Raw genomic sequence first — 22,084 nt, forward strand, 5'->3', positions numbered from 1 at the left:
TTCCTCCCTCATTCACTGTCACGGTCTGTTTGTGCCCCATTGACTTCCATTATAACCACATTTATCGACTGCTGAGTCGTGACAGCACATAATCATGCAGTATTGATTGCAGCTGGTTTGATGGAAAGAGGGACAATCTCTCATTTCTGCTGCATCTGGGCCAGAATTACCCTCAAGCAGAGGCGTCGCTAGACCCCATTCACTGCAGCACGTGCCCCAGTATAAACCGCCAGTGGCCCAGTAAATGCTTTGAGATATGATTTAATTTATATGCAGGTGTATTTATTAAAAGTGGTAACCCCAGAATAAAGACGTTATTCTCTATGTGCAACCGAACCAACGCTGATGAAAGCAATGCAGTTTAATCTAAAAGCAAATTGAGCATGTGTGGAGAAAAACAGCAGCATACCTGCACGCCTCACACACACCGCTCCTGCTGAACACTGACGCTGCGCTGCTCTGCTCCCGGTCCCGTTCTGCACATGTACGCCAAAAAATAGCCACGCCACTCATGTGCTGTGAAACCGGCATGCAGTGAGTTCAGCAAGTGCACAAAACAAAAGTTGAAATAATATAATGGGGATCTTATTCACACTGCATGGCTCCTGATAAGATTTTCATTCGGCATGAAGCAGACAGGAGCTAATTCTCAGCCTAGTCGGGTCTAAGACAACTGATCATTCTATAACACGTCTTTTCAGTGTTCTATTAAATTGTCTACAGAATTTTATTTTAATAAAATTAATATGCAAAAGATTTCCTAAATGATCTTAGCATCACTCTAGCGGTGTCTTTAGATTGTTTTCCAGTTACATTTAGGATTCATTTCTGCCATTTATGTAGAATAAAAATTGCATAATAACAACAGTACTGCTATTTATTTATCATTTTTTGGGGTTTTGGAATAATAATATATATATATATATATATATTTTTTTTTTTTTTTTTGGAGGGGGTGTTGTGCCCCAGTAGAGCTTTATGTTGAGCAATGCCCCTGCCTTCAGCCCAGTTTGTTCTACTCACATTATTTGCCATTTTCTTTCTTGGCGCAAAATAAAATTCAACAATGGAGACTCAGAAGCTCTTCTCTTCTCATATTTAAAATAAACATCAGCATCTAAACACTCACTTCATTTAGACATTTTTCATAAAACATGACAGTGTTTTTGCTCTTCTAGAAAAAGCTTCCTGATGTACGAGTGTTCAGATTTCTGAAGTAGAAACGAGACAAAACGCAGAGAGCGAGAGAGAGAGAGCGCCTGCAGATCTGACAGATGAACAGCTCAGTGATGACTCTATGAGGAGCTCTAATGGGAAGTGCATCATCTAATATTTAGATCACACTAGCAGCTCCATTAACACCGAGCAGGAGATGTGCTGAGACTCCCAGCGGGAACAGAACTGGGTCAGGATGAAGCTGAGAGCAGCGTAATATTAATATTCTCTGTTTCGCAGAGGAGCTGCTTAACCAGCGAGTGTGTTTGTGAATCTGCCTCTCTCTGCGCTGACATGTCAATTACAGACAGACGCTTGAGGAGAACAAACGAGCAGATTCCTCAACACACACACACACACACACACACACACACACACACACACACACACTCCGGCAGTTGGCTGTATTCAACACAGTTATATTAGTAGCGTAGTCTGTAGTGAATATGAGCAGTGTGTGGGAATGGAGGATATCCTCTTCACTCTGATGCGCTGGATTCTCATTGGTTTGCTCATATCAGGTTTAAAAACACGCAGAGTAATCAATTCTGCACCAATCAGATGAGAACAACACCTGATCTGAAATGCAGAAGTGCATCATTTACAGGAAACCTACCCATTATTACTGTAAAGTTTGGTTCTGAAAGTGACTGTTGTTCAGCTTGTTGTTAAACCTTAACAGAGTTGATGATAATAGAGTTGAAATTATCCAGCATTCTGCACTTTAGCACTATAGTTTAAGACTGAAGTGGTTATTCTGCAAAAACAACCATCCTGAATGTACTTTACTACACTTATTACACCATTACTTTGCCACAAAATAAACAAAAAAATGCCAAAACTGTGTTCTGAGCTGTAAGAGATGATTAATTCTTTAACTGAATGCAAAGCCGACGGAAACAAAAGCAACTGAACGGAGCATAGACTAACCCATGTATTATTCAGACACTAGATAACGCCACACAGTCAAAAGTGCAGCGTGACAGATGAGCAGACACACATATGAATGAGCAGGTAATATATGGATGAACACATCCACTGACAGTGAGTCTCAATCCCTGGATGAGTCTGTGTTACTCAGTGGTTGATATCTGGAGATTACACACCTTGAAATGTCAAGACTGACCAATCAGAATCCAGTATTGCCAACAGCTGTGTGTGTGTGTGTGTGTGTGTGTAAAGTAGATTAAACTGACATGTTCTGTGTCAGGTTGCCAAATGTTTAGCTGCTGAACGTTTTTAATGTTGATGAACATGCTGAAGCGTCACGGTGGCGCAGTGGTAGCATGATTGCCTCAGCAAGAAGGTCTCTGGTTTGAGTCTCGGCTGGGACAGTTGGTGTTTCTGTGTGGAGTTTGCATGTTCTCCCCTTGTTGGCGTGGGTTTCCTCCGGGCGCTCGGGTTTCCCCCACAGTCCCCCACAACAGTTGGCGGTTCATTCCACTGTGGCGACCTCTGATTAATAAAGGGACTAAGCCGAAGAGAAAATGAAGGAACACGTTGAGAAAGAGACCGTAACTCAGGGGAAAATCTGAGCTCGCTCCTCTGTGAAGTCCCCACACTGTTCAAATGAAGAAAGCTAACAAGTGACTGAAATGAACGCTGAACCTGGCCCTAATCGATTGAGACAAAGCGCTGTGTGTCTGAGGTGTGTGTGACGGCTCCTGCAGGGACACACACACAGGGCTGGTGGGCTCTTAGACGGGATTATTCACGCTAAATTAACATTCAGAGCCGATGGAGACCCAGAGCTGAAGCACAGCAGAGGAATCCCTGAGAAGAGGCCAGACGGTCAACTACTGACCACACACACACACACACACACACACACACACACACACACACACACACACACACACACACACACACACACACACACACACACACACACGCACACACACACACACACGATTAGTTCTGCTGGTTTACACTGTTACACATGTTGCAAAAGATCCTCCTTCTAATGGTTTCAGCCTATAATGTGCTGTTTAACATGAGCTGACACACACCTCTCCAGCACAGTGCTAACACACACACACCTATGTTGTCACAATACTGTAATTTCCAACTTTAATGTGATACTTTTAAATATATCGAAATTTGATATAATTTCCACAAGATTCAGAGTGTGCAAATGAAGACAAACAACTATATTCAATTCAATATTTAGCATTTTCAAGTAAATGACATTTAATATCAGGTACGTCAACATTTCAGAAGTGCACAAGACTATAAATGACTAGTAATTAGTGCAATCTTATCTTCTGATTAAACTGAAAGGGTTAAAGTCTCAATATCATAATAGCATTGACATTCACGTTTAAACTAATATTAACAACAACTCATGAATACTTCAGCAGATCTATTACTTGCAGATAATACATCAGTATTAATAGGATTCGCATATTCCCCTGGCATTTACTTGACAAATCATCACTGCTCACGCATGAAACAGGCAGGTAATGTATAGTTTTAGGATCTAATTAAATGTAATTATGCAAATGCAAACATTTAGACAACACAAACGGCAATAGCATGACGACTGAGACGGGTATAGTTACAGTATAGGCCTCGTATGATTAAACAACACTTATCATGGAGGATTTCACTGACGGCACCTCTCTGTCATATTGATAACGCATACTGTTGTGTCTATAATGACAGTTGTTGAAGATTTTTTCACAGCGTCTTTTGAGTGAGTGTGTTGGAGTCATGAGTGTGTTTGTGCGCTGTGATGCGCACTGAAATGTCCAGCATTTGTGCAGAATCACGCTTGAGGAGACAGAGAGAGACAGATGGAGGAGGAAGAGACGCGCTTCAGGACACAGAGCTATTGTTCTGCAGGAAGAGGACCACTGACACACATACACGAGCTGACAGCAGAGAGAGTGTGTGTGTGTGTGTGTGTGTGTGTGTGTGTGTGCGTGTGTGTGTGTGTGTGTGTGTGTGTGTGTGTTGTCCCAACAACAGTAATTACAGCACATGTCTCATCAGTGAAACACACACACACACACACACACACACACACACACACACACACACACACACACAGTCCCACCTCATCACGTCTCTCTACACACACTCCTCTAGTGTCTTGTTTTCTTTATTTGGCAGTGTAGGCAAGGCAGGTTTATTTCTGTACATAAACAGGAATAAAAGAGAGACAAGAACATGAAAACAACAAAGAATAAAAGGATTTAAAACAGATTCAAATGTGTTAAACAGGGTATAAAAGAATAAAACCCTCTGGTTGTGTTAAATATTGCTATATAAATGAAATTCACTTTGAGATAGACATAAAGAAGCAGAGAGAGACACAGCAGTGTGATGTGTGATGTGTGATGTGTGTGCCGCAGTAAAGGCTCAGCTGAACAGATGTGTGTTCAGTCCTGATGTGAATGTGCCTAATGTTGGAGCACATCTGATCATTTCTGGAAGCTGACTCCAGCAGCAGGGGGCGCTGTTAGCAGCTGAAGGCCGATTCACCCTGCTCTGACTGAACTCTTGGAGTTTCTAGTGTATATGATCCTGATGATCTGAGTGATCTGTTAGGAGTGTGTTCAGTCAGCATATCTGTAATGTATTGAGCTCCTAGGCCATTCAGTGATGTATAGAGCAGTAATAATACTGTAAACTCTATTCTGAACGTAACTGGAGCCAGTGTAGAGACCTGAGGACAGCTGTGATGTGCTCTGATTCTCTGCTTCAGGTCAGAATCCTGGCCGCAGTGTTCTGGATGAGCTGTAACTGTCTGACTGTGAGGAGGGTGTTACAGTAATCCACCCTGCTGCTGATAAAAGCATCAACAAGTCTCTCCGAGTCCTCACTGGAGACACAGCATCTGACTCCTGCAGTGTTGCTGAGATGACAGTATGGTGTATATTAATCAACAATCCTCAAAAATGTAAACGTACCCAAATTAGCCCAAAGACTAGATTTCATTGGCTGTCCGTTTGCCAGATGTTAATAAAATAAAAATACTAATTCAGACTATAAACAAAACACAAGCAATAAACAACTACCACAACAACAAGCCTAGTGTTCACAATGCTGATCATTAAGAAGGCATTTCTTAAATTTATACCTGAATGATTTTGAAGGTGCACATTCTCCAACAGACTGTGGTCTCAAACTCCACTAATGAAAGACCCTCTGAAAGAAGAACAAGCCCGACTGAAAGAAGCTGCCGAGTGTATTAATGCTCCAGCCGAGTCGACTTACACTGAATAAAGTCAGACAGCAGGAGAGGAGCAGAACCGGGCAGTATCTTGAACACCACACTACCATTTGTACACTTGATGATGCTTTCCCAGCTACCCTTTACACTGGTGCAGTGATGAAAACGGAACTGTTTTATCTCCATTTGTAAGTGTTTGTTAATATAATAATAAGACCTGAGGAACTCAAACTGTAGATTTAGTGTTAGACAAACTTATCACACAATAATTGACGTGAGGATCAGAGAAATTGAACACATTTTTACAGCCTTATTCAATAGAGCTTCTTATAAAGGGCAGCATGGTGGCTCAGTGGTTAGCTTTGTGGCCTCACAGCACTTAGGTCGCTGGTTTGAGTCTCGGCTGAGTCAGTTGGTGTTTCTGTGTGGAGTTTGCATGTTCTCCCCGTGTTGGTGTGGGTTTTCTCCGGGTGCTCCGGTTTCCCCCACAGTCCAAACACATGCGCTATAGGGGAACTGATCAACTACACTGGCCGTAGTGTATGAGTGTGTGTGAATGAGTGTGTATGGGTGTTTCCCAGTAATGGGTTGCAGCTGGAAGGGCATCCGCTGTGTAAAACGTGAATGAATGAATGAATTTCCAATAAACCTAAAATTACCCATATTCAATTTGACCTTGTTACATGCCTTTTTATGTTTGATTTAAAACCAAGACAGGAGTCCAGATAAAGCCCTGGGTATTCATATATACAGCTATAACAACCTGAACTTTCTCTCCCGAGATAACAACATCCCATCATTACATTAAAAGAGGCAGTTCACACAAACAGCAGAGCTAAATATGCTAGAGGATCTCTGATTGGTCGAATTCTGATTGAAAAAATAAATGTATTATAAATGAATATACAAACAACAACACAGAACCCAGGAATCTCCCACAGATGTGGACAGACAGACGCTCCTCATTCAGAGCAGATGTTGATGCTATATTTAGCCAATCACAATCCACAGCCCTGCTAATGTTAGAAAGCCCACAGCTAATGCGTTATTGAGCTAAACATGATGTAAACAGAGCCTCAGAGGGAGATTCCTCTGCTGAGGGGATGATGGAGAACACTGCTGCTGGAGGCGACCTACAAAGGCCAGTACAAACAACATGCATGAGGCATTATTATTATTATGACAGAATCTCATATCACAGCACAGGTCATCCTGTCATATCCTGATAACAAAATATATATATATATATATATATATATATATATATATATAWWAAAAAAAAAAAAAAAAAAAAAAAAAAAAAAAAAAAAAAAAAAAAAAAAAAATCGCAATATTAGCATTTCTCTACATTCAATAAATCCTTTACATACACCCGCCGCCCACTGATTTCTGTTTTCCTGTTAAAGGTTTCATTTCTAGACAGATTCAGGAATTGCTCGCAGTATGTCTGATAATATTCTTTCTTCTGGAGAAAGTCTGATTTGTTTTATTTCAGCTGGAATAAAAGTAGTTTTGAGGTCAGCTTTATTAGCTTTCTTAATCAATATTATTTAATATATAATTTAATTTAATAATTAATAATTTTGTATATATTTCATTTTGGATTGTCTCCAGAACAAACCACTGTTATACAATGACTTGCCTAATTACTAGGCCCACACGGAATCTGCGCACGCAGAATTACGCAGGTTTCCGCAGATTTTTAGCCCATCATTAATTCGGTTTATTTACTTAAAAAAATGTGTGTAAATCTATTTTTATTAATTTTCAAAGTTAATTTCAGTAATATTATTGTATATTGAGAAAATGTTTAAATAATTTATTTACAATAAAGTTTGTAAAGTAATATTTTCTGTCTTTTAGTAGCTATTTTAAATGAGATCTGCTTTGTTCACCAAATAAAGTGAATCTAATTGGATTTGCATTTTAAACATTAAATAAAAGTTAAAAATACAATATTTTTTATTTGACATATTAAGGTTTTAGTTATGATACTTTCAAAATAATTCCGCAGAAACCTGCAGATTTTTACTAAAATTCTCCGCAGAAATAGCAAGAAACATCCGCAGATTCCGTCTGGCCTTACTAATTACCCTAACTTTACCCTAATTACCCTAGTGAAGCCTTTACATGTCACTGTAAGCTGTATAGAAGTGTCTTGAAGAATATCTAGTCTAATATTATGTGCTGTCATCATGATAAAGAGGAAATAAACCAGTGATTAGAGATGAGTTATTAACACTGTTATGATCAGACATGTGTTGAGATAATCTGCTCTGTTACACAGAAATTGGACCAAAATATAAAGGAAATAAAAGTGACGGGAGCTGATCATTCTGACTCCAGCTGCATGTACATGGTCATATTGCAGAGTGCTAATGGAGAGCGGTTAATCCAGCTTAACGAGTGGTGACTGATTAATTAACCCGTCCAGCAGAGCTCATTAGTGCAGCAGATCAGCTCACATCAGCAGCGCTTCAGTTCATCAGAAAGAGCAGCGCTCCACTCGGGACCCTTCTGCAGTGTGTTTGCAGAGTTTGAGTCCTGCAGACTCTCAGTCTGAGGCTTCAGGTTTCTCAGATCAGACTCGGTTTAACTCTGTGTGTCTGTGGGTTGTGTGCTCATCTTTTAGTGTTGTGTGTTGATATAGATGTGTACATGGGCTATTCTTTCACACTTTTCAATATCCAACATGTATTTTAGACATAAATACACTCGTTTGTTTATCTTTTAGTTTTCAGTGTTCAATCCACTGAACGCATGAACATCAGTATTTGGGAAGTGTGGACTGTTTTAACAACCGGCGGGTATCTACAAAACTGTTTGCGTGTGTGTGTGTGTGTGCGTGTGTGTATTGTCATTAGAGTTAGGGGTGAGTTGAGAACAATATCTATAGTTTTCTGAACTCTCCTATTGTTGGACATGGAATATTTCAACATGTATGGATTTAACATTGTTTTTTATACATTATTGACACTGTGATTTTTATTCATTTATTTTCTGTTTTTCATTTATATTTTCTACTTTTTATTTTGTTATTCATCATGTGTGTCTGTAATTCAGTTTAAGGAAGAAAGTGTTAAGAACAATATTTTTAAACTTTGCCGCCATTATTTCCTTCATCATTGACACTGTAACTCTTGATTTATCTGTGTCAATGTAACAGTAATTTCATTGTTATGATCCAACATCCATTTTATACATAATAGAGACAGTAACTCTGCTTTTAAACTCTATTAAATTAATTAATTTATTTTTTTTATTAATGTATATATTTTTATTTAGGGGTGTGTGTGTATGTGACTGTAATTTAATATCTGTTTCTGTCTTCCTGTACAACTTTTCTGTTATTTTTGTGAACATTTAACAAACAGATCAACAAAAGCTAAGAAATAATCAGAGAGGCTGATGGGAACTGGGTTGTGTGTGTGTGTGTGTGTGTGTGTGTGTGTGCTTCAGCCGTTCCCACCAGCGCTGCACAACACCTCCTGCTCTAATCCGCATGCAGAAAGCCTTCATTCACAGGATTAAGACGCACTGGACGCTTGACAAAACGTCCTCTTAGTGCTTTATTAGTATGTCAATCACAGAGAGCCGTGTGTGTGTGTGTGTGTGTGTGTGTGTGTGTGTGTGTGTGTGTGTGTGTGTGTGTGTGAGAGACTCTCTTCAATAGCAGAGGCAGAACTTCCTGTGCTTTAGAGGCAGGGAATAAACGCTTCTGCCAAGCGTCTCTCAGTTCTGCTCGATATTCAACATTTCAGAGGAAGATGTTCACTAAACCTGACAAATCCTGCAGTGTGTGTGTACACGACTGACCCAAATACATCCAACACACCTTCAGAACCGGCTGCTGTTCCCACACGCGTGTGTCTGGATCACTTTTACAGTCAAACAAACACAATATTAATGAAAAATGAGCGGTGAGATGTTTCTGGAGGAAGACTCTCGCTCTGCTGGATCAGAAATAGAGGATTAATCTATACTCAGATGCTCTGCTGTGATGTACCGCTGAAGCTAAGGCTTTATAGTCAGTCTTCACACGTGTAGAGAACAGCTCTGATTAAATTAGAGCTCTTCAGACTGTTCAATGTTCTTTTTGATAAGTCAAATGTGTTGGGAAAACATTCATTTTTTCATTCATATTCTTTTCAGCTTAGTCCCTTTGTTAATCTGAGGTCACCACAGGGGAATGAACTGCCAACTATTCCAGTACACATTCTACGTAGTGGATGCCCTTCCAGCCACAACTCATCGCTGGGAAACACCCATACACACTCATTCACATGCATACACCAAGGCCAATTTAAGCACTCCCAATTCACCTGTACCACGTCTTTGGATTTTGGGGGAAACCAGAGCACCCGGAGGAAACCCATGATGATACGGGGAGAACATGCAAACTCCACACAGAAACTGATCCAGCCGGGACTCAAACCAGAGACCTCCATGCTGTGAAGTAAACATGCTACCCACTGTGCCACCGTGATGCCCGTTGGGAGAACGCAGAAGGTAAATTTCTGTAGTAAAGCTAAAAATTGTAGATGCAGCAGAACTAGGGCAAAAACCTGATATTGTGTTTTCCTGTAATATCCATTCAATCTGAAGATCATTTCAGCAGATCAACTGAATATTAGCAAAGACTTCATTTGTTTAACTTATTGGGATGATCCAGTTTTTTTTGTGCTGTGCGTTTGCATTAATTATAATAAATCACAAGCATACATGCGCCGGCCACTTTATTAGGTACACCTCTTTAGTTCCGGGTTGGACCTCTTTCTCCTTCAGAACTGCCTTAATCCTTGGTGTCAGAGATTCATCAAGCTACTGGAAATATTCCTCAGAGATTTTGCTCCATATTGTCATGATAGCATCACACAGTTGCTGCAGATTTGTCGGCTGCACATCCATGATGCCAATCTCCCGTTCCACCACATCCCAAAGCTGCTCTATTGGATTGAGCTCTGGTGACTGTGGAGGCCATTTGAGAATTGAACCCTTCAATGTTATATTGAGCATAGCAGCATCCACAGTAAACACAGCCTCATTCTGGAGTTCTCACACACACACACACACATACACACACAGCTGAAGAGATGATTGTTCAGTGTGGCGTTACACAGATAATCAGATCATACATCAGTAAAGTGGATTAGCAGTGTTGCTCTGGCCTGAGGTCAGTCTGCAGCATCTCACCCAGACGTGTGTGTACAGCAGATCTCCGTCAGGTTTACAGTCTCACCTTTCATCAGATCTTCAGCAACACAAACAGCTCGAGCGCACCGCATCTATGGCTGAAATACAGCCTGACCCAAATACATAAAACATGCAGACAGCCATAGAGCCTTCACTGGAGAACCAGTCGAGAGCGGAGGAAGATGCGGAGCGCTGTTCATTCTGACAGCAGTGCACAGACAGAGTTGATGATCTTACTGTGATTGAAGCATCAGTGTGTGTGTGTGTGTGTGCTGACACACTAACCATGCTGTCTTTGTTCTGCACTTAACAGGCACTAGGGGTGGCACGGTGGCTCACTGGTTAGCTTTTTGGCCTTACAGCACTCAGGTCTCTGGTTTGAGTCTCGGCTGGGTCAGTTGGGGTTTCTGTGTGGAGTTTGCATGTTCTCCCAGTGTTAATTTGGGGGTTTCCTCCGGGTGCTCCGGTTTCCCCCACAGTCCAAACACATGCGCTATAGGGGAACTGATCAACTACACTGGCCGTAGTGTATGAGTGTGTGTGAGTGTGTGTGTGTGTGTGTGTGTGTGTGTGTGTGTGTGTGTGTGTGTGTGAATGAGTGTGAGAGAGAATGAGTGTGTATGGGTGTTTCCCAGTACTGGGTTGCAGCTGGAAGGGCATGCGCTGTGTAAAACATGCTGGGATAGTTGGCGGTTCATTTCACTGTGGTGACCCTTGTTGAATAAGGGACTAAGCTGAAGGAAGATGAATGAGTGAGTGAGTGAGTGAGTGAGTGTGTGTGTGTGTGTGTGTGTGTGAGTGAGTGATTGAGCGTGTGAGTGTGTGTGTGTGTGTGTGTGTGTGTGTAAGTGAGTGAGTGAGTGTGTGTGTGAGTGAGTGAGTGAGTGTGTGTGTGTGAATGGGTGTTTCCCAGTACTGGGTTGTGGCTGGAAGAGAATCCGCTGTGTAAAACATATGCTGGAATAGTTGGTGGTTCATTCTGCTGTGGAGACCCCTGATGAATAAGGGACTAAGCTGAAGGAAAATTAATGAATCAATAATAATTTTGCTATGAATAATGTTGGACTAGACACACACACACACACACACACACACACACACACACACACACACACACACACACACACACACACACACACACACACACACAGCAGCCAAAAGTCTGTGAGATGAGCTGTATGTTGAATATGGAGAGGGTACAGCTGAATGATCAGCAGATGTAGGCTAACCGATCATGTCAGATCGAGTTATTATTACATCCATCTGCTGGAAGAGCCAATCAGCATCCAGCCTGGTGTTCAGATCAAAGAGCTGTCACTTCCTGTTGCTCTGAGCGCGCACACACACACACACACACACACACACACACACACACTGAACAGCAGGAGGGCAACAGAAGCCTCCCAGAACACAGCGTGGATCTGTTGATTGTGCTGATGTGTGTTGAGCACACAGCGCTGTGGTAATCAGTGTAAACGCAGTGAGGGAACTTCATCTGACCACCCACTATCCTCAGCTTCACACACACTTGTCCAGCGCCGGACACTTGCTCATCTGAGGAGCTGCTGTCAGTGTTTGCTGTGTGGGAATGTCTTGCTGCGTCTCAATTCTGCTCCTTCAACATAAAAGTGTTTCCTTTTTGTGAAGAACAAAGAACAAATACACACTGCTGTAGAGTGTGTGACAGAAGAGTGTGTGACAGAAGAGTGTGTGACAGAAGAGTGTGTGACAGAGGAGTGTGTGTGCTTTGGGAGAAACTCCTTCATCAGTGGAGTGTTCTGTTGCTGGTTCTGAGCCTGGTCAATCATCTGGATCACAGTTCTGTCATATTTAATTGTCTGCTGTTCACGAGAGTCTGTGTTTGGGTAATTCTGCATTCAGATGTCTGAACACATCTCTACAGATGCTCACGTTGTGGTTGCAGAACAAATAGAACACAGAAAACCTGATTTATCTATTGTCCAGCGGGCTCGACATGAACATCATCACACTGAAGCCTCTCTACTGTACGGCTGGTCTAGAGCAGGGGTGGGCAAACTCAGTCCTGGAGGGCCGGTGTCCTGCACAGTTTTGCTCCAACACTCATCAAACACAGCTGAACATGCTGAGCAGTGTCTTTAAGATCACTAAAGCTATAGGCAGTGTGTTGGATTATGGTTGGAGGTAAACTCTGCAGGACACCGGCTCTTCAGCACAGTTGTTGCTAGTCGGCAGGGGATGATAGTGTTCAAGGTAGACCGCGGTTTGATAAAGTCAAGGTTTTAAAACAGTCAAAATTTTCTGGTATATCGATCCTAAGGTGTGTGCACGACTTCTTTTGTTTGGTTTTTAGGACAGCAGCTGTATCTCCAGCAGAAAAGTTCTCCATGTTATAGACGTATAACACAACAACATCTAGTGTCACTGATATAGTGTCAGATTACACATAACACACAGGCTACCTCATACAGTAAATAAGAGAGAGATATACATATACATATAAATTTACTTATTTTATTGCAAAATTGTCAGCAAATTCCTGGGAATTTCCACCACAAAATCTGTCTTTTTTTTAGAAAATAAATAAATAAATAAATAAATATTGAAATCTCAGATTTCACTCTGTCTTCTCTGAAGATGTCTTGTTCATCTCTCAGTGGATACACACAAGTTATCGTCCAAATTTTCGTTATTGCAATAAATTGCAGAAAATATTGTGATGAACTTTAAGTCCATATCAGCCATACCTACTCTCAATACACGTGACGGAAATAAAGGTTAAACACAGCTGGAACAGAAGATGCTCTGAGTGTGTGTGTGTGTGTGTGTGTGTGTGTGTGTGTGTGTGTGTGTTTATGATCAGATGAGCAGCATTCAGCATCCTAAAGCAGCTCTGTGTGTTCAGCCACATGATCCTCTGATGATGATGAATAAAGCAAACACACACACACACACACACACACACACACACACACACACACACAGCTGCTGCACTTCCTCCTCAACACTTCCTGCTCCACACAGGAACAGCGCTGTCCATCACACATGCCTTCAGCTGGACACACCGGTCACAAACAACACACACACCATTTCCTGAGCGTCAAAACACTTCCAGCGACGGCGCAGAGATGATGATGAATGAAGGACAGAAACACAGGGTCATCAAACACACACACACACTTATTTTGATCATTTTTATCATGAACTGTGATTTTTCTACACAAGAGATGCTACATCATCATCATCATCATCTTCATCAGGATGAGACACACACATTCAACATTACCACACGGCATAAACACACATCTAGAAAACCGAATTGCAGACAGAAACACACTGTTTACACACACACACACACACACATTCACACAAGCAGAAAGAGAACACCACTACACCCTACACCACCGATGACACATGCATGTAGAAACACTAGGAACGTGTGTGTGTGTGTGTGTGTGTGTGTGTGTGTGTGTGTGTGTGTGATGTTCGGCTTCTTCAGATCTCTCTCTCTCTCTCTCTCTGTGTGCTGCACTATTTTCATTTCTCATCAGTTTGATTACACCAGTTTGAAATATTCTGTACAGATGTGTGTGTATGACCGTGCAGCGTCTGTAAGGACAAAAGTGCTGCAATAAAGCTTGTGTAATAACACGAACTGAAAGAAGCAGCACTTGCATTTTACTGGCATGAAGTGCAGGGTTTGTATTTTAGATCTTGAAATGTACTGTAGCGGGTTATTTAAGCTGTCAATATTTTATTTTCATACTTTAATTCAACATTTCATATTCTCCTTCCAGAACTCTCCCACATAAAATCTCTTAAATATGATCTACAACATTCTAAAGGCAATTTCACTTCATTTCACTTTAAAATTTGCTTTTATCACTCAGTGGATCAAATGCAGTTATTAAAACTGGACATTACATGTGGGAAACGCAGGAAGAGCCATTGAGTGCAGATTAATGATCTCCACAGGTTAAGGAGGAACTATTTAACATTTTTGATGCAGCATTTCTGTTTAATATTTTAATAACTGCATTGTTTTTTCAGTTTGTGCCGTTTTATAAGCTTTTTATTTTAAACGCTTTTGGCATTAGTTTTGTTCCATACACCTGAAAGCAGAAACGGTGCGCGTGTGTAAATCTGCCCGCTATAATCTGCATTTCAGCATCGCGTGAGAAGAGTGAGTGGGGGGGCAGAGCATCAAATATAGGACAGAACATAAACACACACACACACACACACACACACACACGCACACACACACAGACAGAGAGAGAGGGCTGAGGGAGATAAACACTGACGCTGAGGAGTTTATGAATTCAGCCGTCTTACAGGATCACATCATCAGTATCAGCTTTATCATCATCATATTCATTTAACAGACTCATCTGATTTAAATATGACCCAGCTTTATTCACTGACTATTGAAGTGTCGTGTGGTCAACAGGCGTTCATGTTTCTGTGTGAACCTACAACTTTAGAAGAACAGCATCTGAAAGACCAAACCCTCAAGCTTTTAAAGAGCAGCCATGATGAAATCCTCCTCCTCCGTCAGCTGTGTGGACGGAGCTGTGTGCAGTATAGTGTGTCCATGCTCATAATGGGCTGATAGAAACACAACAAGTTTCTTATTTTAGTAAAATAGGACCCAAATCCCTCCCATCTGATCAATAATGTGATGAGTGTTTGAGCTGAAACTCTACAGACACATTCTGGAGACACCCAAGACTCATCTTACATCTTGAAAAAGGGGTACAGTGAGAGCCTTTACAGATGTGCAATAAATACTGAAGCACTGATGATCATCTGTCCTGACCAGAGGAGTTATTGAAGAAGGTCACTGCTGCTTTAGTTGGTTGTTTTACACTTACTGTTGATAATTTAATATTCCAATATTTTCCCAGAACACTCATGTGTGTATATGTGCACCTGTAAGCCTGTAAGCGTGTGTGTGTGTGTGTGTGTGTGAGTGTGTGAGTGTGTGAGTGTGTGTGTGTGTGTGTGTGTGTGTAGTGATGATACTGACTAAATACTGAAAGGTTATAATGATTGTTGTTTGGTTTATAATGAAATAATATGCTGAATATTTATATCAGATGTGATTTATGAACTCTTTTTGTTTTCAAATGGAGATCAGACAGCACCTGAAAGCTGAATCAATAATCTTCTTATTCATATATATTTGTCAGGACAGGATTTGGTAGACTATTTAACGGTTTACACTAGTGAACAGATGAAGCTGTGTGAAAGGCACATCACTCATCAGCAGGATTTTGAGTTATTTATGGTAGGAAATTGACTAAACGTCTTCATGAAGCTGCAGTATTACAGCGGAAAGCTCAAATCAACTATCTGATCTCCCAGATGCATGAATACAGATGTACTTTGGCAATTTTTTTAAATATACTGGTGCAGCACAAGACGGTTTGCGCTCCAGAAACACACATTACATCAGCCTGTGGTGTGTGTGTGTGTGCCCATTACAGTGTGCATGTGTACATATGCCTGTTGTGTGTGTGTGTGTGTGTGTGTGTTTCAGCTCCTCCTGATCTGATTGTTCTCCAGGTAATCAGTCTGATAATGCAGGATCTGGGCAGGTGTTTCAGCTCTGCAGTTTCTCCACAGTGTGTGTTTCCGTCAGAAGTGTGTGAGGACACAAATGAAAGATTCTTATTTGGATGCGACTAAGATTAACCATTTGGGCACAAAAATGATCAAGTTGACAGATTTCTGTAGCTCAATACTGTTAGACTCCACCAAAACCACACAGCACTGATTTAGGGATGCTCTGATATAGATTTTTGGACTGATGTTGATAACCAGTAACTCCTCAGATTTGGAGCACAGAGATTTGCATGCTGGCTATTACATAAATGTGTTCTCGACTTCTAATACTGCGCTCACGACATTTGTCATTGAAATAACGCCACAGGTAGATGATAGATCTGTGCAAAAACAGGCCTGCCGCCACAGCTGGAAAACATCCAAGAGGAAACACTAATCTATTAAAGGAATAATTAAGGAAAGCAGTGACGCTGCTGCTCATAAAAGGGTTTTCTTTAACTCTGCATCTCTTGAAAGCAGCAGGACTGTGGAGGCATGATCATGGCTCCTTGTCCAGACTGTTTCAAAGGAACCCGATCGCACCAGTTGAGCCTCCTCTAGGCACGATCTCTTCGAGCAAGTAAACAGGAGCGCGTGTGCTTTTTAACAGTCGTGCGCATCACATGAGCTGTGTGTGTGAGTGATCGTCTCATTCTGTATTTATCTGCCTTCTTTTGCTCGAGCGAACACAGTTATTTTTGTCAGTCGTGCTGCTTCTCGATTCTACGATCACATTTGCACACATTGGGCCATGCTTATTGCCAAACCATGCTTTAAGAAAACTACAATTAGAAAATCATTTCCAACCAGCCAAAGAGGCTAGTGTCTGTCTGACCCGCCACAGCTCAAATCTACCCGCATTTGGCGAGTGTTAATGTCAAGCCCTTAGATTAATATATTTTGAGCCGGGCAGGCAGTTAAAGATTAAAGATACTGGCCTAATTTTGACATCAGACTGATAATGGTAAGATTAAAAATAGCATTTATCAGCTGATAACGATATGTCCATACATCCCTTTACTTTACTTCTTTATTTAAAACCTATCTTTGTACTGTTGCTTTCATCTGTGCTTTAATTTCAGAATAGTTGGAAAATAAATATTTTATGCAGATTCATTCATTCATTCATTCATTTTCTTGTCGACAGACTTTGTCTCTTTATTAATCCCGGGTCGCCACAGCGGAATGAACCGCCAACTTATCCAGCAAGTTTTTACGCAACGCATGCCCTTCCAGCCGGAACCCATCTCTGGGAAACATGCACACACACATACACACACACACACACACACATACACTACGGACAATTTAGCCTACCCAACTCACCTGTACCGCATGTGTTTGGACTGTGAGGGAAACCGGAGCACCCGGAGAAAACCCACGTGAAGGCAGGGAGAACATGCAAACTCCACACAAAAACACCAACTGAGCAAAGGTTTGAACCAGCGACCTTTTTGCTGTGAGGCGACAGCACTAACTACTGCACCACTGCGTCGCCCTTATGTAGATACAGTCCCCCACAAAACCATCCAATCAGTGTAAAATAGCATAAACTCTTTCCAAATAGAAAATACAAGTGAAATCAAATCACAGAACAATGAAATACAGCGATGTCAGTTTCATCTCATATCATGCAGAACTACACGCTGTGCTTTTCTGCTGTTGAACACTTCTTTTGTTCATTTCATTTGTTCATTTAGTAGATTTCAGAAGCTCATTGTACATGCGTGCACACACACACACACACACGCGCACACATGCACACGCGCACACACACGCGCACACACACGCGCACACACGCGCACACACACACACACACACACACACACACACACACACGCATCAACAAAAGATGACAGAAGGACATTTAGTGTAAAATAAGCAATAGAAATGATGATGTTTTATATATACTGTACATATGAAAGTATTTTACAATTCAGAGTAGATGATGATGTACAAGTGTCATTATGACAGGCTTATTTTGAACTGTTGGGAAGTGAGAGGAGAAAGGGTTTAGTGTAGGAGATTTGTGTAAATAACGCTCACTGAATGCTTTGAGAGAGTGAATCAGCGGCTGATTTTCCTTTCTGTGTGAATGAACGCTTCCCGTTTCCCACTGAAATATGATGGAAAAGTCATTCAGCACATCGTCTGTCAGAGAGCTGACGGCGGATCATGATAATCCAATTCCTGCTTGTCAAACATGTTAATCCCACAAGCCCACAACTGCTGACACAGCGGACGCTTTCTGCCAATCAAGAGCTGTTTCCACACACACACACACACACACACACACACACACACACACTCAGCTCACATCTTTAAATAAAAACTCAGCTCTTGATGGAGGAGGATTCCCACTTCACAGTTTTCTAAAAGATTCCTGACGCTCTGTGATTTCTGCATATTGATCATCACGGCTGTGGGAAACGGACAGCTTTTCCTCCACAGCTCCATCTGTTTCTCTGTCATGGAGAAATATCCCGCTCCACCAGCAGACAGACTGACGGTGTGGTAAACATGCAGAGATGAGCGCTCCACACCATCTGACTGATGAAGCGGTTCATTTCAGTTAATAGAATATTCAGTGTTTCCCTCAGTTACTAAACTCTAAACTCAGAAACATTCATTAGTCTTCAAATGAGTCAAGATTAATCCACAAACACCACATTCACAACAACACCAGCGCAAACGTGTGCAAATGTGTGTCTCAACCACAGCGCTCAGTTACACCAGCATGAGAATAAACCACATCCCCACTGATGATTATAGATACAGCACATCCACTGAGCAACACATGGGGAAAATCATAGACAATCATGCTCCTCATATAAACATGCTCATTCATATTTACACACACACACCTTCTATACACACAGAGAGACATATATAGACAGATAATGCTTTTATATATATATATATATATATATATATATATATATATATATATATATATATATATCTCAAGTATAAAGTTTTATGTAAATACACAGAGAATATGACTGCACTATAGATATAAATAAGCTTATTCTATATCAACAGGCTCTTTCTAAAACACTCAGTCTATATAAACAGGCTCATAATACACAACCATACGCTCTAACACACAAACACACTCTTACTACAGAACTACACTCTTTCTCTCATATACACGTGCTCTTAATATGATCCAGACAGTGTGTGGAAATATAGTGTATAGTATAGAGAAGAGTATGGGTATACATTAAACATGATAATCTCTATATAAACACGCTGATTCCACAGAGACACCATCAGTCTATAACCCGCTCACTCCCACACCAACACCAACACCATCTCATGTGAACAATGAGTCCATCTCTGTGGGAAACCAAGAGCTGATCATGACACACACACACACACACACACACACACACACACACACACACACACACACCTGAACACCACACCTGAACACAACACATGAAACTTTCCCTGCTCAGCACACACACACACACACACACACACACACACACACACACACACACACACACACACACACACACACACACACACACACACACCTGAGTCAGGTAACTGTGGTGAACTCGTCAGGTTGGTTGTCTTTAACCCAGAGTGAGTGTAGTTTCCTCCTCTTACCTCTGGAGCAGAGGGTCAGGGCGGCCAGCAGCGCGCTGGATCTCCGTCTCCTTCCGCGGGGACCGGCGCTCCTCTCGGTGTCGCACCGCGGTGATCCGTCCATGTTTTCCGGGGACGCTCAGGTGCCGCTATCCGCCCAGTAAGAGCGTGTAAATGTGTCTGATATCCTCCTGCTCCACCGCGGTGTGTGTGTCGGCGGTGAGCGGCAGGTGTGTCGGTGTGTGTCCGGTGTTTGTTCGCGGATCAAAGAAGCGACTGAAGGAACAGCGGCGGGTCGGTCGGTCGGTCACTCTCTCCCGGGCTCAGACGCCCCGCTCCCTTCTTCTACCTCTCTCTCTCCCTCCCTCTCTCCGTTTCTCTATTTCTCTTTCTTTTTCCAGAGCTTCCGGTTTCAGCAGCCTCAGTTGGGTAAAAACCGGTGCAGTGCTGCATCCCGCTGGCGGAACCGGGAATACCAGTGTCCAAAACCATGGAAAAGAATCATAAAGAATACAGCTAATCATATTTAAACTTCATTATTAATATTGCAATAACACAATGACAGTAAGGCGAAATTCACACAAACACCTTCATCATCAACATCATCATCAACATTTAACAACAATAAAGATTAACGATGAAAAATAGAATAATAAAGTATAATAAACAGAACATAACTCAAACATTTACCACGCTTAAATTTCTCCAATAAACTGATTTAGACTTTAACAAACCTAAAGGATTACAGTATAGACACATCCAGAGAACAGTGAATGTGAAATGCCCCCAAAAGCAGATTATTATTTACATTTACATTTACATTTAGTCATTTAGCAGACGCTTTTATCCAAAGCGACTTACAAATGAGGACAAGGAAGCAATTTACACAACCAAGAGCAACAATGAATAAGTACTAAAGGCAAGTTTCAGGTCTGTAAAGTCTAAGAAGGGAAGTGTTAGTAGTTTTTTTTTCTTTCATAAGAACATCTTCCTCTAATAGACCACAAATTACGTTATTTATATCCTATTCAAACTGATTTGAACACATAAATAAATGATTAAAATATGCACAAGTAGATCCAGTCAGGTTTGATAATAATCCTAGAGGAGTTGTAAATATACACAGTAAAACAGCACTGTCACTTTAACCATTCTTTTATATCACATTTTGCCTGTTTTTATGTTTTTAAATCAGTTTTATTATTTGTTTTTATTTATTTATTTTTTTTACTTGTTTCTTTTATTCTTGTTTATGTAAAGCACTTTGAATTGTCACTGTGTATGAAATGTGCTATATAAAAAAACTTGCCTTGCCTACCATCAGTCTTCTCTTCACTCATATGTGCACTTTACCTGCTGTATTTTGTATTTGTGTGTATTTATTTCCCTCTTCATCTTTATTCTGAGTTATGTATTGTGCACTCCTCTAGTGTTATTTGTATACTGCACCAGTGCAGGCTGTGAGAGTAACGCAGTCTCCATCCTCTGTATGTCTGTACATGTTCCAGTAATAATGCAATCTTTCACTATTTAGAAATGACTTTACTGAAAGCAAAATAATTGACTGTAATTAAACTTGGGAATACAGTTAGAATACGCTTATTATTCAGCTAAAAAGCGGATTATTCCTGCATGGGTTTGTGTTTATAGATATTCAACATCACACAAGCAAAATGAGGTTTTCCGGAACTTCAGTAAATGTGATATTGATTTTAAACAACAGATCAACGAGCAAGACAACATGTTAGACAATAGTGTCTCTTATTAATGTTTTTATTTGCAAACAGTTCAAACTAAGCCGGTAAAGTGCAGATGTGCAGGTTTCATCTGCAGCACCACTGTGCTGAGCTCTAATGAAGATCTTTGATTATTATTAACCATGAAAACCCAAAGACAAGCGAATGGCAGATTAATGTATTGCTGCAAAATCATAAAAGAAATATGTGTGGCACAATTATTGACAAGGCATGAACAACATGATACACACTCAAAAGTGCACACTATATTCAGCAAAAGCATCCGAGTAGACGAGCTGCGGCGCAGACAGCACTGCCCCCTCTGAATTATCATGACCTGAATCTTCATTACGCTGAAACATAATTCAGTGATGAACGAAACTCAGTGTAGTGTACAGCATTTACTGTAGTGAAATGAAGTGTTTAACATCATATGGGTTATTATGTGTCATACATGAAGGTCGTCTTGAATTGAGGAATTATATTTGTTGATGTTCAGTAACTTGAACATGTAGCCTAAATGTCTAATAACCCTTTCAGAGTTTGATGTTTATGGAAATATATCTCACATTATTTAAAT

At 41.0% G+C, this 22,084-nt stretch overlaps 1 protein-coding gene across 2 annotated transcripts in view; it reads right to left on the reverse strand.

The window, feature by feature from the left end:
- ptk7b (protein tyrosine kinase 7b) overlaps window positions 1-20,197 on the reverse strand; it is a 61,250-nt gene extending 41,053 nt beyond the window's left edge. For both annotated transcript variants that reach the window (XR_012389015.1, XM_073920374.1), the window contains exon 1: window positions 19,790-20,197. Coding sequence is in view for 1 of the 2 variants with exons in the window: in XM_073920374.1 (XP_073776475.1) it covers window positions 19,790-19,892 (103 nt within the window). In the remaining variant the exon portion in view is untranslated. The remainder of the gene's footprint in view (window positions 1-19,789) is intronic.
- Window positions 20,198-22,084: the final 1,887 nt, after the last annotated feature.

Source organism: Danio rerio, chromosome 13 (assembly GCF_049306965.1).
Source record: "Danio rerio strain Tuebingen ecotype United States chromosome 13, GRCz12tu, whole genome shotgun sequence".
In the NCBI taxonomy this organism is placed as follows: domain Eukaryota; kingdom Metazoa; phylum Chordata; class Actinopteri; order Cypriniformes; family Danionidae; genus Danio; species Danio rerio.